The following is a 16,561-nucleotide window of genomic DNA, read 5'->3' on the forward strand; positions in this document are numbered from 1 at the left end:
TTGGAATCATCAAGATTTATAAGCCTTATTTCAACAATCTTAAAAATCAGGCAGCTGTAAATCACAATATGACCTGATAGCTACTAAAAAAGACTTGATATAACCAATAGAATGTCAGAAAGCATCTCAAAATAAGATTATTTGTCTTTTTGGTGCGACGAATGTTAAAATTGTTTGACTTTCTTCCTGCAGACATATAAATTTGCAGTGAAGACTGTGCTTGTCTGCTTCTTGAAACCACACGGTGGTGGTTTCCTCTAAATAGATGTTCGGGATATGAGTGTTGCACCCAGGAAATTCACTTTTCACTCTTGCTTTTTGTCAGCTGTAACCCAAAAATAGATTGAATGTGCCTAAAACAAGTTTAATATTCTAATACAAATGTTTCTTGGTAAGATGTAGTCATCCTAAAATACATAATTACTGCTTTTTTTAAATTGGCCTTTTTGCAGTGAAGTTCATACTCACTCTGGGACTTTTTGTGGTGATGTTCTAGGAAATGTAGGAGGATGTTGATTAGACAGGTTGAGGGAAAATAAAAGTAAATTAAAGGTCCAGTACCTAAGATTCATGGGAATCTATTGGCAGAAAGTGACAAAATGAAGTATAATCAATTAATTTAATCAATTCCAATCAATTAATCAGAGTGTGCTTGGAATATTCCTAATCATGTTTTCATTATAATCAGTGAAAAATAAATGTCTTTTAGTTAGCTGACAATGCGCTTTTTTGCGAGTTTTTGCAGCCACCTCCTACACACTTGGAAGGGGAGGGTGAGACAAGGTGTTTCCAATCTGGAATCTCACCGCTAGATGGCACTAAATCCTTTAAAGTAGATTTAATATCAGGCAGCTATTAAACATGATTTGACCTGAAACTACTTAAAAAACTTAAGAAATTCAAGAGAAAGGATCTCTAAATAGGGTTATTTGTTATTTTAGTGTGGTAAATGTTACTATTTGTTTGTTCCCTTATATTTGCAGTGCTTGTCTGCTTGACGCATTTGAGTAGTTTTCTGTAAATAGTGCTACAGCCAGACAATTAATTTCTCAGTCTTGTTTTCTCTCAGCTCTAGCCCAAAAATAAATTAGACTTCTATATAATCTATATACATTATTTTAATTGCCCTTTTAGCAGTGAAGTTCACACCCACTCTTGGGGGTTTTTTTCTGAAGGTATTCTGGGAAATGTAGGAAGATGCTGATCAGACAGCTTGAGGGAAAATGAAAGCAAATGAAAAAATCCCAGATTGATTATTTATCTAACATTTACTAAAGGATATAAAGGGATATACTCACACTGTCACACTGTAGCGAGTGGGTTTTGGTTTATTGTACTCTTTTCAGAGGCATGTTGATCTATCTTCTTTCATTTTTCATCTGTATTCTTTCACTGATGTTTCATCTTCCTCTGTCAGGCTCCTATAAGTTCACAAACATGAGTCTCGTACAATAAAAGGAGGAAAATAAATAGAGAAATGAAAGAATATGCCCCTTGTTCTCCTGGTTGATTGCATGTAGCTGCAAGCTGTTGAGTGTCATCACTCTCTCCTCTCTGTGAATACATGTGAATTTTCCTGGAGATTATTTAGCCTTCTCTTTTTTTCTATTTTGTCATTCCATTAGCTCTACCTTCAGTTTATTCTATTTTCACTTCAAAGGCTCGGGTGGAACAGATGTCGTTTCAAATGCCTGTCTTCTGCCTCATTGCCTAAAAGTGAGGGATGATTATTTTTTAATGAAACCAGGCGTACTCGCACAAAAAAAATTACCTGTAAGCTGTGAAATAGACAAGCAATACTTTCACATCAGCCTGAATGAGAACATCCATTCATTTCCGCACACCACAAAAGCCATTTTGAAGTTTTTCTTTAGCTGCCAAATGTGCTCCTGGACCTTGAATTTTGATTAGTTAATTTCATGCTGGGTGGAATACAGTGTGCTGTTTGGCTGCGAATGCTTTGCTGAAACAATGCGATTTTCAAAGGCAGTCATTTCCTGTTTTCCAATTGACAGTTAAAGGGGAAAACACGGCTGTTGCTTAATCCCGTGATAAGTATGCATTAGATGGATGTGAACGTCTTTAAATGTCCTCAAGTTGCTGTTTGATACTCGTGCGGGGACAAATCTTTTTCATGGTTTGTTCTCCTCACACCCCTGCTGAGTTTTAACACTGAAACCCAGGATCAGTGGATCATGAAAGAGAACATTCAAAGCTGTTTAAAAATTCTAAAATGCAACCTGATGAAATAGGAACTTGGCCTTGGAGATGGGCTCTCTTTGCCAAAAACTTCACTCAAAGCCCCTAACAACATTTGAGTAACTCTCCATAACCCCTCAACCATAAACAGTGCACATAAATATCTTTCATTTGACATAATACCAATGTATATCATTATATATTCAGGATGTCATTATATCTTCTATTATATGGATGGAAATTGGATTGTTTTTTTCCCGCTTTTATAGCAACCAAGAAATCAGGTTAACTGATGTTCCACCGATACTAATGGCAACATCAAGCCATCACTTCTTCCTCAGCTGCACCTCTTCTCTCTCTTTCTCCTTATCTCTCCCTTTCCTCTCCCTCTTTCCTCCCCGTGCTTGATGTGTTCTCTCCTCAGCAAAGAAGGCAATTTCCATATAGAATCACAACCAGGATCAGGTGACCTGGATTTGACTCCCCGTCAAAGCCCTGCATGGAAAATGAAAATGTATTCATGTGTATTGGATCGAGTGCATCTCACAGATGTGAGCAAGGTTTTTTTTGCCTGCTGAAAATGTAGTGAGATTGCAGTGTATTATTGTTGACAAACCAGCTGGGTACATGGTATGAAAAATATAGATTTAATCCGTTTTTTTATGGTTGCCTCAGAAAGTGGAATTGAATTCTTTGTGATTTACATGAAAGGGATAAAATAAATATTGAAAGAAAACCAGAAAATGTGGGGGCCAACAGTATTTAAGACAAATATCGCTCTCTTCAACCAACCAAACTCCACTGATGAAATCAGTCATTTTATTTATTTGTTGTTTTTGTTATTGTGTGACTTCTGTGTTTTAAAGGGTTTGCTCTGGTTCATACAATAACAAAACCTAACTAATAGATTGAGGCAGTGGTATTTTTGTCAAAGGAGTCTGGTTGCTTTGGAAGAGTGATATTTGGCTTTAATAACAGCAGTTTCCCTTTGAAATGGAAAAATGGAAATGGAAATGAAAATATTCTAAATAGTACTTTAAATACTCCTTTTTATGGTCTCCTCAGACAGCGGAATTGAATTCTTTGTGATCTGCATGAAAGGGACAAAATCAAGATTGAAAGAAAACCAGAAAATATCCGTGAATCCAGTGATTTAACACAAATAAAATCATGCCAATGTGAAACCAAGTGGAACTGCTACCGGTGAGATTTTAATCAGCCCAGGACTCTCTCCCATGTTTGGCCAATTTCTCCAGAACCACACCTCCCACAGACCCCCTTCCTACACCCCAGAGGCTAACCTGTCTCACTGACGTCCTGTTAGTCTTCATTCAGCCATGTCCTTAAATTGATCTGTTTTCTGTTCTCAGAATGAGCTGCTGCTCCACTTCGCAGAACTCTCCTGTTTTCACCCACTATCCAGCGTTTATTTAATGTTCTATTTGGCTATTTTATTTATGCTGAGTGCCATGTGTTCAGTGGTTAATGTTGATGATTTAACCTTGAAAAAAATATCTAGAGTGTCTTATCCAGCTGATGCATCATGCCCATAAATACATTGCATACTGAAAGACTCCTCATGCTTCTTTCTATAGTAGCTGCAGCTACAAGTTTTATTTTCATCAACTGATTTATGACCAGCAATGTCTTTGTCTCATTTCTTCTTGTGTCTCCATCCCTCTTTCTGCCTCCAGATAAACAGTGAGAAGCGGGCCTCAGCAGAAATGATGAAGCCCAAACCCAAACCTCAAAAGAAGAAGAAGAAGAAGGACCCCAACGAGCCACAGAAACCCGTGTCGGCCTATGCGCTCTTCTTCAGAGACACCCAGGCGGCCATTAAGGGCCAGAACCCCAACGCCACCTTTGGGGACGTGTCTAAGATTGTGGCCTCCATGTGGGACAGCCTAGGAGAGGAACAGAAGCAGGTACAGAGTACAAGGGTCTGGGATATCTAAAGCAATAATGTGTGAATAGATAGGTAAAGATTACAAAATTGATGATAAGAAGTAACTGTTTTTAAGGAAGCCAAGCAATGCACTGTTGTGGCTTATATAATGCTGGTTTCCTATCAGAAAAGGCTGTCTGATGGCCAAGTTAAGCAGTAAAAATATTCTAAACAGTGTATACTTAGATTTTTTTCAGTTGGACCTTTTTAAGTGACTAATTTTTTTTTATAAAAAGTGTTACTGCTGACCCCGTCCAGAGCAGCATATTGACTAGCCTCTTTGCTGTTATTCCTGTCTGCTTCTTAAAACTAGGGGCGTGCCAACCGCCGTCTACTATAGATAATACACTGACTATGGATAAGTATCTCATACAACCACACTTCAAAAACTCCAAACTATCCCTTTATTGCACTATGAACACACGTTTTTGACCAAAAATAGAGCAAATGTGCACAAATACAGTTCTATATGTCATTTTTTAGATATATTTCATGTTCTGTTGACACAAAAAGGAACAGGTGTGTACGTGCACATACACAGGCACAAACACACAGTATGTGTTCACGTTCTGGTCCAGCCAGTAGATGGCATATATGCTGCAGCAGCCCGGCGAGCAGCCTCTCCCTGGCATTATGTGCTGTGTAATTACCAGAACATTGCTGTGAGATACAGCTCACCTTAATGAGCTACTTCTTCTCTTTCTAAAGATAATCCATCCGTTTATCCCCACTCCCCTGACTCTCATAAAAATGATTTTCTTTCTAAATTTAATTCGAGCAAAGGGAAGGAGGGGAGGGTTGGCGGAGTATTCTGTGCAACAGCAGCCCGTAAAACACTCTGAGACTAACAAAGTTGGACACTTTACAGGCAAGAAATGGTCAATATGGGAAAAATATAAACGCACCTGTAGAGATGTCAGGAGTCGAGGACTGATATGTTATGCAGTGTAAATGCTTTCATGCCGGTGTGCTAGTGCAGCTCTGCAAAAGCAAACAATCAGATATGAATACACAAAAGAACACACAAAACCTCAACTGTCACAATGCAAACGGTGTCTTCTGAGTTTTTCTTGGCAGTGCTGTGTCCGTCAAAACCAAAAAGGGTTTACCAAAAATACAGTTGAAAAAGTGAAAATCATCTTTTTTGCCAAAACATAACTCCTACAAAGCTCCAGGCTCAGGTATGGTGCACACTTCCTGTGTCCCTCCAGCCTCCATAGCTGATGCCTCCACACCATGCATCTTCATTGGCCCTCTGACAAGCTGGGATGTGTGAAGTTCTCATTTCCACTCTCTTTATTTATATCTCTCGCCTGCTATTTTGATCCTGCCTAGAATACAGAATTAGTGCCCCCCCCCCCCCCCCCCCCCCCAACTATCGTCTCGTCCTTGGATTTAGCTGAAGGGCATCTCAGCTATCCAGGAAGAGTAGCCTCTATTGTTTTTGTTGCTGTTTAACGTCATCTCCAGCTCAGCAGTAATAGGTAGGAAATGCTAATGATAACAGAGTTATAGGAGGTCATGATGTTTTGCCTCGTGGGTATTCAACTCCAGGAAAAACCACAGTTGTTAGTTTCTTTTGCTATTTGCAATTCTCATGGGATGAGGATGGTTTGCTTTTAGGAAAGGATACTGTGGGAACACAATGTTATATTGTATAGTGTGTATTTGAAAGCAGTATATTTTATAAAACATTTACCTGATTCACCTCGAAAGACCATCAAGGCGTCCTCATTACAGTGGTGTCGAGATGTGAAATAGTATGTGCAAACAAAAAAGCTGGCAATAAAAACAACTATATACAGGATAATAAAGTAAATACAGTGAAGTGTAAATTAGAATAAATTAAATAAATAAAACAGATAAAATTAAATTGTAATCAAAAGCACTTACAGTCAGTTAAAACATAATCTGAGAAAAGGCCTTTGAACAGCCACAGTGGTAGAGGGTTCAAGTTTAAGGCCTTTTTCCAGATTATTCCAAGTATAACATGCGCTGTAAGAGAGAGGTTCAGTTCTGACTAATGGAATGTGGAGGAACAACGTAATCTGTCCAGAGTTAAAAGGGAATTTTCCAAACTGATCAGGAGTATCAATTCGGTGGTAATTTACAATTTGGTATGATATTTTCTGATTTAAATTTTTAATTTGCCAGTTTTACATGATCTCATTCAGGAAAATTTCTTGCATGTTTTCAAATGTATTTTTTGTCTCCAAAACTCTGCAACTCACACCAAAACTATCTAGACAGATAAATAGCACATGTAAGAGGGAAAATATGTATTTTTGATTTTGAACTGTCCCTTTAAGTTTCACAGATAGGCTGCAGAAGCAGGCCGTTCTGCATTACATCAGTACAGTACTTCTCTCTCCTTTTTGTTTTGCATAATAGACATGATTTTGTCTATAGCTCTTATAGCTGATAGCCCTATTTTCAGACACTCAGCATCCTACACAGACAGAACCTGCATGTGAAAACACATGTATACGCGCTCATAAACCCACATTCTTTATGCAAACACATATGAGTTCAATCAAACGAGGCAGCAGCAGTTAGTTGTATGACAACAGAGGTTTGTACATCGCTGTAACAATATGGAAGACAGTCTCAGACACAACTCATACGCAGGCAGAGATCGTCTCCTAATGTGCCAAATGACAACAACCATTCTGGTGTATCACTAATGTCACTATGCTGATAGGAGTGTTATTGTGGAGCTAAAAGCAGAGAGAAAGAGAGGAGTTCCAGTTCATTTCTCTAGGTGGATTGGAATGGAAATGATGTGTTGCTACAATAGAGGGAGACACATTGAGATGAGGGAGTTTTAGTGCTGTGATGAGGAAATAGAAGTGTTCTGTACCATTGGCTCTGATGGAAAGGGAAACATTAAGGGTGTGTGTGTGTGTGTGTGTGTGTGTGTGTGTGTGTGTGTGTGTGTGTGTGTGTGTGTGTGTGTGTGTGTGTGTGTGTGTCTGGGTGTGCATGATGTGTTTAAGAAAGTGTTAGATAAAAAGCATGTGTGCTGAGAGACAGACGTGTGTGTGTGTGTGTGTCTGTGTCTGTGTGTATGTGCACATTTATGAGCATGTCAACCTCTCCTTTCACCCGAAGCCTCTTGTTTTGATTTTTTTTTTCTTTCCTTCACAGGGGTACAAGAGGAAAACCGAGGCAGCTAAGAAAGAGTACCTGAAAGCCTTGGCCGCGTACCGAGCCAGTCTGGTTTCCAAGGTAACGCTTATGACACACAGGGCCCTGGCTAAGACTGATGATGGATTGGATAGAAAACCCTTGCTAATGGGCTGGGCGGGGCTTCCTCAGGATGAGGTGGTGGTAGTGGTGGTGGTGGTGGTGATAGTGGGTGGGGGCATCTGATGCAAAAAGAGCAGGCCATATTTGGAACAATACCTGATTTCCATTGGGTGCAGATGTTGGGGGTTGGGGAATGTAGTTGGTATGGTGATATAGTTGGGGGGAGGGGTCAGCCAATCGGAGCGCACAAGCATATGGCCATAACATCTATTAGAGATGGAGGATAGAAGATGATTGCTCTCTCATGTGCTGTGCATGATCTCAGGTTGGAGTCTGTTTTGTATGTGTCCAGAGATGGATACAAATATATCAAAACTATCTTCTTACAAATTATGAATACCAGCTCATCATTTCAATAAAATGCATAATACTGTTATGGACAATGTATATAATTAAAATAAAGAAAGTAAATTGTAATCCTACACTCTAAGTTTATTGGCTGGTTATAACTGTCAGTTGTCTGTCAATGAAAAGCTAAACTTGTTATCCTGAAAACAAAAGCTACCTGCTCTGAAAATACACACTCTGGAGTTGGAATTCAATCACTGCCTGCCTTACTCTGTTAACATATTTGACAAGTGCTGTACAAACTCCTTGATTTTTGATGATTTCTTATGACTCATACACAGACACTAACTTACGGTTCAGTTAATTAACTTTAACTCTAATTTACATGAAAAAACAAAAAGCTATTCCAGCCCAGAATGGAAATTTCAAAGGAGTTATTTGATAAATGTATTACACATTTCTCCTTTAATTGAAATACTGCCCATCTCTGTATGTATTTTGAAAAACACAAACCCCATTTTTATCCTACAGCAGCAGACACCTGTGTCACACATTAGATCATCGATTTACTCCATCTCATCATCTACAACAGGAAGTACATCCAAATCAACGTGATTTCCTGTTGTGTCCACCCCTGACACCTTTCTGCTAATTCAGATCCATGACACCCCTCCTGCCCAGTGAATGATGGCGTCTTGTACACACCAGTATAGTAGCACGTCTGGGAATAAAGAAAGGCAAGGAGGAGGGCTGTGGATTGCATTGTTTAGTGCCGTCTTGTATTAACAACACACAATGTAGTGTGGGGAAGATTCCTTTTGTCATTCCATTTGTTCTGCAGGCAAACAGCCTCATTTCTCTGCCTGGGCTCCTGCATATATGTGTGCGCATGACTGTGAATGTGTGTGTGTGTCTGTGTGTGTGTGTGTGTGTGTGTGTGTGCGCGCGAGTGTGTGTCCCTCTCCTTTTCCCATCTATCTGTCAAGGTGTCTATTGATCATTACCTCGGCCCCAGCTCTATTCATACAAATGGGCTCCATTACCTTCTAATCAACACTGATGGCTGGAGATGAGCAATCTGACAGCTCATCATACGGGCCTGCAGAGGGTGGGGCGGGAGGAGAGGTGGAGGTGGGGTGTTTTGTGGGTGCTGCACACCTGCGCAGAGTGATACTGTCCAAAATGAGAAAAGGTGAAGTTTGGGTGATTTCTGGTGGAGTTAGTTTGGTGTTTTCCTTTTAAAACACTACAGCCATTTTCAACCCCGACCCTGTTTTCCCATCTGTCAGCCTGTCTACATGTGTGTGAAGTGGTGCAAAAATAAATAGTGAAAGCTGTCAGGCCAAGGATGGACTGAAAATTAAATGTATACAGTCTCATTTCACAGTGACCATCAATGCACTGAAAAAGATTTGCTGTTCAGAGCTTTGAGTGTCAACTGTCCTGTTAAAACTGTATTGGACAGCTGCACCAGGCAAGCAAGAAACAAAACAGCTCAGGAGTGAAACAGCTGACAAGAATCTGGACAGAATCGACAAGTACTGAGGAGGCAGAGGGAAAATGATTAAAGGGAGACTCAAATATTTGCTAATTATGACCATTCGTCATGATAACAGTTTACTCATCATCATCAGTTGCAGAGATTTGGCCAGTAGCAGTGCAAGCTTTCTAAAAAAAATAATCTTAGAGGAATAGTTAAATATTTTGTGCATTTAATTTGAAGCTGAAGCCAAGAGACAGTTAGCTTAGCTTAACATAAAAATTGCGTTAAATGCATGCAAGCTTGTGTGTGCCGTGGTTAGTTTTGTTTCCATTGTCAATTCCGCACTTAGCCTCAGGGAGGATTATGTCAGCGCCAGTTTGCAGGTGTGGTTGGCCCACAGATTGACCATGGACCATGCAGGGCTAACCAGTGCTAACCGTAGCCTGAGGTGCAGACAAGGGTCAGCTTACCTGACTTTGGGCAGGGAGACAGGTGCAGGTAATTTAAGTAGAGATGTCACTACCAGCAGCTCATTTCTCATCCACCTGGTTTTATCATTGTCTGGGCAGAAAATAATATCCAACAACAAATCCACAGCATCTGCCGAAATGGGAACATGATGAAATATATTGTAGGAGAACTGGAAGTGTTGTGGATCCAACACACAACGGTCTGGCTCTGGGAAAGACTGGAAGAATGTCAGCAAAAAAGGGTGCAGTTTGCTTTCAATCACCCAGTTTCTGCAGTAGGTCTTTGGTGACTGGCTGGCATGCAGCCTTTATATCACATGATAGCTCAACTTTAGCTTCGTCTTGCCTCCTTCATGAACCAAGATGAGTGAGAAGAAGAACAGAAAAATCTAATTGATCCCCAGGGGTAAAGTCAGTTACATTACAGTTGCAGTAATTCAACAGAAATATATATAAGCATAGAGAAATTACAAGAAAATATAAAATATAAATGACAAGCATCTAACTTTAGCTTCCACTTCCCTCCTCCCATTCTCATGATAGGTGACATTTACACCAAGATGTTATGGGCATGTTCTTAGGACAAAACTGTGGGGCTGTCCGCGCAACAGTGGAAACACAACTGGTTTTTGTTGTTGCAGCTTGTAGCCCAAGGCCATTCACACCCATTACCTTCAGGATAGCCCTAGCTTTCAGTGGTGCTATAGTGGAAAAGCAGTTAATAAGGGAATAAGTATATTTCCCAACCTATTTCTTTAAAACCTTGTCTTTAAGTCCAACAAAAAGTAACAGGAGAAAATAGTACCCTGAAAATCACTGCTTCTGCATAACACTCCGCATCCTTTTTTAAACTTGGCCGACTTACGTGCTGTATGGGAAGACCCAGGTTGTCAAATTACGGAGTTTCCGTTTAAGTTACAGGTCAGAGCTGAGGTTTTAACTGTAATGGATACTGCTATTAAAAAACGAGAAAGGAGCTGTGCTGTGATCAGGGTTTGATGAATGATGATTGATGTGTGATGTGCTGACGTTTTCAGGTTACAGGTTACATGTCATTAACTGAAAGTTATTAAAATCTTAATGTATCTTTTCTTATTAAAATACTGTTTTTATTCTCCCACAGACTTACAATGACCCTGAACCAAAAAGTGCCCAGCAGACCAGCCAGCCCTCCCACCTGCTGCCCCCAAAGCAGCCCTTGTACAGCGTGCCCCCACAGCCCTCCTCACCCTACCTGGGCCCACCGGGCTCCTTCCCCCTGTCGGACCTCCAGAGCTATGCCGGGCCGCCCCGTCACACCCTGGCCCCGACCCTCAGCCAATCCCAGATGCTGCCGCCCAGCATGAGTGCCTCTCCCCCAGCTCCTTTCCAGATCAGCCCACCTCTGCACCCCCACGCCCAGCTCTCCCTGCATCAGAGCTCCCTGCTCAACCAGCCAATCCGCATGCAGCAGTCGCAGCCAATCATCTCACACCAAATGGGGCTCCAGGCGCCTCTGCACTCCCCTCCTCTCAGCCAACAGGTTGGTCTGGCCATTATTAAAAATCTGTGGCACATGAATATGATGACATACATCTGAAAGCTCCTCATATAATCACCTGAATGCAATGATGATTTATTTACAGGTCAGTACTGACGCATATTCATTATATTTATTACACTTAAAAGCATTGTTGTTTAAAATTAATCACCATAATGTTGAAAGATGAAGTCTATAAAATTAGTGTATTAAGATGGAAGAATATTGTAGAGAGTAAGAACAAAGGTTGGTTGAAATGTGCAGTATAAATAAATGTCATATTGATACCAGAGTAAACCAATATATCGCACTGTTGAATTATCATTGCACAAAACTACTGTACCGTTAGGTCAGCATTATATAGTTGAAGCTATAAATTATAAATAAATAATAGTTAGCTGCTGAAAGGAGTGAAATAAGTCTATGAACAAAGCACATTCTGCAAAAATTTCTTCAAAATCTTATTTTTTCATCCGTTTAGTAGCAAACTTGCCCTTTTCCTCTGAGTCCATATCTTCTCCAGTCCAGCAGGAGGTCATGTCAGTAAAATAACTGTGATTTGAGACTCTCTTTTAACCAAGCAATGAGAGTAAATTGAGACGGAGAAAGTGCTGCTCTAGTTTCCCACGTATGAAGCTCAAGAGCGACTAATAAAGACCACTGACAACAACTGGCCTCATACAGTATTATGGCTCAGCAAACCCTAATGGCCGGCCATCTCAAAGCTTTTCCTCTCTCCTGTCCTCTCTTCTTCCAATCTGCAGGGATTCTCCCACATCCAGGCTGATTACCAGAACAGTGTTGGGGGCTCACAGTCTCCAGGGGCCCCGAACCCAGTGCACGGCCAGAACCCTGACTGGGACAGCGAGTACTGCAACAGGGACTGCGGACCCAACCACTGCGGGTGAGCTCATCACATCACTATCCATATTATGTTATCATTAGTGGTGGGCATAGGTACCAAAATAACCCAGAACCATCTGGATCTGGGGTTCAAATAGCCAATGTGGCTAATTAAACCTCCAAGGCAAAGAAAAATCATGCTCTTTTCCGAAACATAACCAAGTAGTTTTGTTGCCTAAACCAAACCAAATCTGCCAGTGAAAACTGAAAATAATAATAAGAAAAAAATAAAAATAATAAGTCAACTTAGACTAAAACTACACTTTACACTGCCTTCTAGGTTTACAGTGGTCTTGACTGTTCTGACCCAGGTTTAAAGAGACACTCCATAAAAAGAAATGCATAAAATCTGGACAGATTATTTCAGGAATTCTTCCACTGACAAGATGAGTATTGGATGAAGTGAAAAATGTATCCAGTGAAGTACTCTATTGATCTGTTGATATAGTCCTAGTATTGTAATTTAGTGTATTTTTTACTACGATACCCAGGTCTAGATATGGTCATGGTGAAAGTTGTGTCAAGGACATTACAAACAAGAAGAGATCACATTGAGTTAGCCACAAAAAAACAGTCCAAAATAAAAATGCCTCTGTAAATCCAATCTGGGACACACGATTGTTAAGAATAGCAAGTAGTCGTCTGACAGTTACTCATTTTCCAAATGAGTTGCGCTGAACCACTTCACTTTCACACTCTGAGACTCAGACAGTATTAATCATAAACTGCGATTTCCCTGCTAAAGCAAAGCATCTCCTTGAAATTGAAATGAGTAATGCAGCAGTAGAACAATGCTATTACCCAGCTCGGAAAAAGTGTGACATCCAATTAAGTTTCCCTGTGTTTTGCTCGGCACACATTGCCTTATTGAATCAAGCTATTCAAGCAGGTACAAGAGGAATGTTGTTTTGTCTCACACCTGAAACTTGGTGTTGCTATTCCGAGAGGCGGCAGAGCTGGAAGTCAGTATCTCCTGTATTTAGAGCTGATTCATCTGTATGTCAAATGGGATCACGCCTGGGTCAAATCATGTTTGATGCTCTTTGAAGCATATTGAGTCTATGCTTAAAACCCTCTCCCTCAGTGTCAGATCATTGTAGTTTCCAGTTTTGGAGGGTACTGAATTATTTTCAGTATGTCAGTAAAGATAACTGCAGAACAGACTTTGTATTTGACATTTCAAGTAGCAAGTGATCTGCAAATTCTGACTTTTTATTTCTTCTTTATACTGACAACAGACATCAGTCTGTTGTTTGCTGATGTTTGTCTTGGAGCTGCTTTCTTTGCTAGGTTTTCCATCAAAAAGATTTTTTTAAAAGACCAGTGTGTTGGATTTTGTAGCATCTAGTGTAGCGCCTAGAGATTGCAGATGCTTCGTCTCACTCTCCCCTTCCAAGCCTGCAGGAGAATTTATTATGGCTGCAAAGGCCACATCAAGAACCAACAAGTGTTTGGTTTGTCCTTTCTGGGCTATTGTAGAGACATGGCAGCCTCCATGGAAGCAACGAAAACACAATGACTGGGTGGCAAGAACAGAGATTAATTTTTAAACCCAATTAAAGGGGTTTAAAACTTTAAAGCTCAAGATTAAGAAAGCTCAAATTTAAACCTGAGTTTAGTTTTACATTTAACCTAGATTATTTTTCCACCTTATTTTGCTGTTGCCTATTTTTAAGTCCTCTATTATTTGGCCATATCATTCCAATAATTTGGTCAACAAGAAATTAGAGCTTCTCTGCTGAGTCATCATGAGTATGCTAGCTAGGCTAACTAACTGTGTAGCTAGCAGTAACAGTAACATTTAATTCACTTTTGGTTAGCTAGTGAACCATGTAGGCTGACATTTTGTTGAGTTTTTGGCTAGCTAGTAAACAATGTAGGCTAATGTTTTGTCGACTTTTTAGCTAGCTAGTAAACAATATAGCCTAATGTTTTGCTAACTTTTTAGCCAGGTAGGAAAGCGTTTGTTAAGGAATATGGTCAAAAGTTAGTTGCTTTTGTACTTCTTTTATAGGCTACTTGCTAGGTCCAGACAGCAACACATTTATTTTTTATATATGGGTTTATTTTAATTTAGGTAAGCAAGCGCTTCCATAACTCTATTTAATTTGGGTTTACATTAGTAAACCTGGATTTACTGAAAAGAGATTAGTTTCTAATTGTGCAACAGAGCTCTGCTTAATTTTGAATCCAGATTAACTCATTTTAAATCTAGTTTTGCCAGACTCTGATTTTATTCTATTCTGCCAATAGATCCCCTTAATCTTACTCGCTGGACCTTTAATCTTTTTCAAAATACATAGGATTAGCAAAAATACATGTAGTCAGAGCATCATTGTGTGTGTCCAGATATACATTAATACATTTTCTTTTTCCTCAGCAGTGGCATGGGAGCTCGGGACAAGCCTCTCTACCTCACTTGAAGTTGAAAGACCTCCAAATGTCAGACTCCAGGGAGCTTTCCAACATAACGTCATCGATGTATCAGCTTCTACACCATTTTGTTTTTCTTTTTTTGTGACGGATTTCGAAAATCCCAAAGACTGCTACAGTAACTTCACCTATTTGCCAAGCACTTAGATCGGCCAGAAGCCTGAGGCACTTCTCTTGCTTTTTTTTTTCTCCTTATGAGCGAACTTTCCTTTTTTTTAGTGGGGGCAGTGAGCTTTAAGCTCATGCCAAGATACTGGAAATGAAGACCAAAAAAAATGTCTTCTTATTTTGTTTTGAATTTTTTAAAGATGCTTTCTCTCCTCTTCACTCCATTACTCTGTGTTTGCCATGGACTGCCCTCATCGGGGAGATGAAATGCTCTAAGCATACTCAAAGCATAGGGGTCTTGAGTAGAAAAGCTAATGCAGGAAACTAGAATATAGTCACCTCAGCAGGGGTGGATGTACTTCAGGACCAACTGAAACACCCCAGCTGAGTGAAAGCAAAGCGAAATTTTAATGACAATAGTCACAAACACATAAGACATTTGTAAATCATCCTTGCCCCATAGTAAAGGACTCCCTCATTTCCTTTCTTTCTCACAGAGTGATTGTAAATATCACCAAAATGGATCCCTCTTATGTGTGTATTTAGCTGCAGTCCCTTGCTTTCTTTTTATTTTTTTAAACATTTTTCTGTTTGGTTATGTGATTTTCGTGCAGGCGGATTCAGTGAGGGAATACACACACTAAAAAGTTGTGTTGAAACTGTGTTCACAGGTCTTGTTTCTCTCCAAACCTGACAGAGAAAAAAGACTGAAAAAGTGCTCCATTTCCTCCTTAAACTGGCGGAGCTCTGATAGAGAGTGTCGCTCTCTTCACTTCATGGCCTCAGGACGTTACAGAACTGTTAGAGGTCAAAGGTTGATACCTCTCCTTTTAGCCCCTCCTCCTCTGGGTCAATAAGGACCGCCCCCTGCACCTGTAACCCCACCCACCTCCCCTCCTTTAGTCCTGACACCACTTGTACAGGTGAATTAAAAAAAAGTTGCTAAATGTGAAATGTTACTAAAGAAAAAAAAACATAACAGTGGGTTTTAAAGTTTTTGACTAGTTTTATTAGGTGTTTTAGAATTGTGTTGAACTCATCTTTATCATTTTTTGTGAAGAAAAAAATTCTGAAGATATTTTTGTTGTTTTTTTTTTTCACTGTAGCAGGATTTGCGTTTCGGAGGAAAAGTCATGGGGGTAGATATTTTAATTTTGTGTATAAAACCTGCCAAATGTACTTCTTTAATTTGTAAAGCCAGTGATGAGAGAACCCATTTTGTTTTGTTGAATATCATATGTTTTACAATATGGTCATTCTATTTAATTTGGTTGCAGGTTTCACATCTATTTATGAATGATATGAAGTAACATTTTGGCTTATTTTCATCAGGGTGCATTATTATTATTATTATTATTATTATTATTATTATTATTAATATTATTATTATTAATATTATTATTGATCAAACACCATGATTATTAGAATAATAAATATTTTTTCAGAAATTGTTGTTGGTGCGACACCAGCATTAGATTCATTTTGTGTCACAAATACTTCTTTTGTTTTCTTTTGTCTGTAATAAAATGTTTAAAGTGGAGAAATGGACGTGCATGTCTCGACTTATTTAGATCATTTTGGTTTGGTGTGATTTATATCAGTGATGCTCAACCTTTTAGCCTGGGAGAGGCTCCAATCTAAAATATGTCCCTCGTTTCCTATCATGTTGTGTGTTCATTTTGCTACTTTATGTTCCAAAATGCAAATATTAGTTTTTGTTAGTGTTTGTGTTTGTTCAGAACTGTTGGTTTATGTTGAAAATTGAAATTTTTGTGCTGCTTTATAGTTTTAACTACTATTGAGGTGGCTGTTATATCTGTATTTTGGTCCCTCTGTTGACTGAATATAAGGGGCTGATGTCACTGAGAGCTGCTTCCCGGCACTCATTTTGTGTTGCTTGCCAT

At 39.6% G+C, this 16,561-nt stretch overlaps 1 protein-coding gene across 3 annotated transcripts in view; it reads left to right on the forward strand.

Moving 5' to 3' along the window:
* LOC146325411 (TOX high mobility group box family member 2-like) overlaps window positions 1–15,861 on the forward strand; it is a 114,915-nt gene extending 99,054 nt beyond the window's left edge. For 2 of the 3 annotated variants that reach the window (XM_084721426.1, XM_084721428.1), the window contains 5 exons: window positions 3,894–4,124; window positions 7,292–7,372; window positions 10,818–11,216; window positions 11,978–12,117; window positions 14,497–15,861. In XM_084721426.1, coding sequence (XP_084577552.1) covers window positions 3,894–4,124; window positions 7,292–7,372; window positions 10,818–11,216; window positions 11,978–12,117; window positions 14,497–14,539 — 894 coding nt within the window. In that variant the 3' untranslated portion in view covers window positions 14,540–15,861. The remainder of the gene's footprint in view (window positions 1–3,893; window positions 4,125–7,291; window positions 7,373–10,817; window positions 11,217–11,977; window positions 12,118–14,496) is intronic. The other variant, XM_084721427.1, reaches the window with a different exon arrangement.
* The last annotated feature ends 700 nt before the right edge of the window (window positions 15,862–16,561 follow it).

This window comes from Lutjanus erythropterus, chromosome 6 (assembly GCF_056507025.1).
Source record: "Lutjanus erythropterus isolate fLutEry1 chromosome 6, fLutEry1.hap2, whole genome shotgun sequence".
In the NCBI taxonomy this organism is placed as follows: domain Eukaryota; kingdom Metazoa; phylum Chordata; class Actinopteri; order Lutjaniformes; family Lutjanidae; genus Lutjanus; species Lutjanus erythropterus.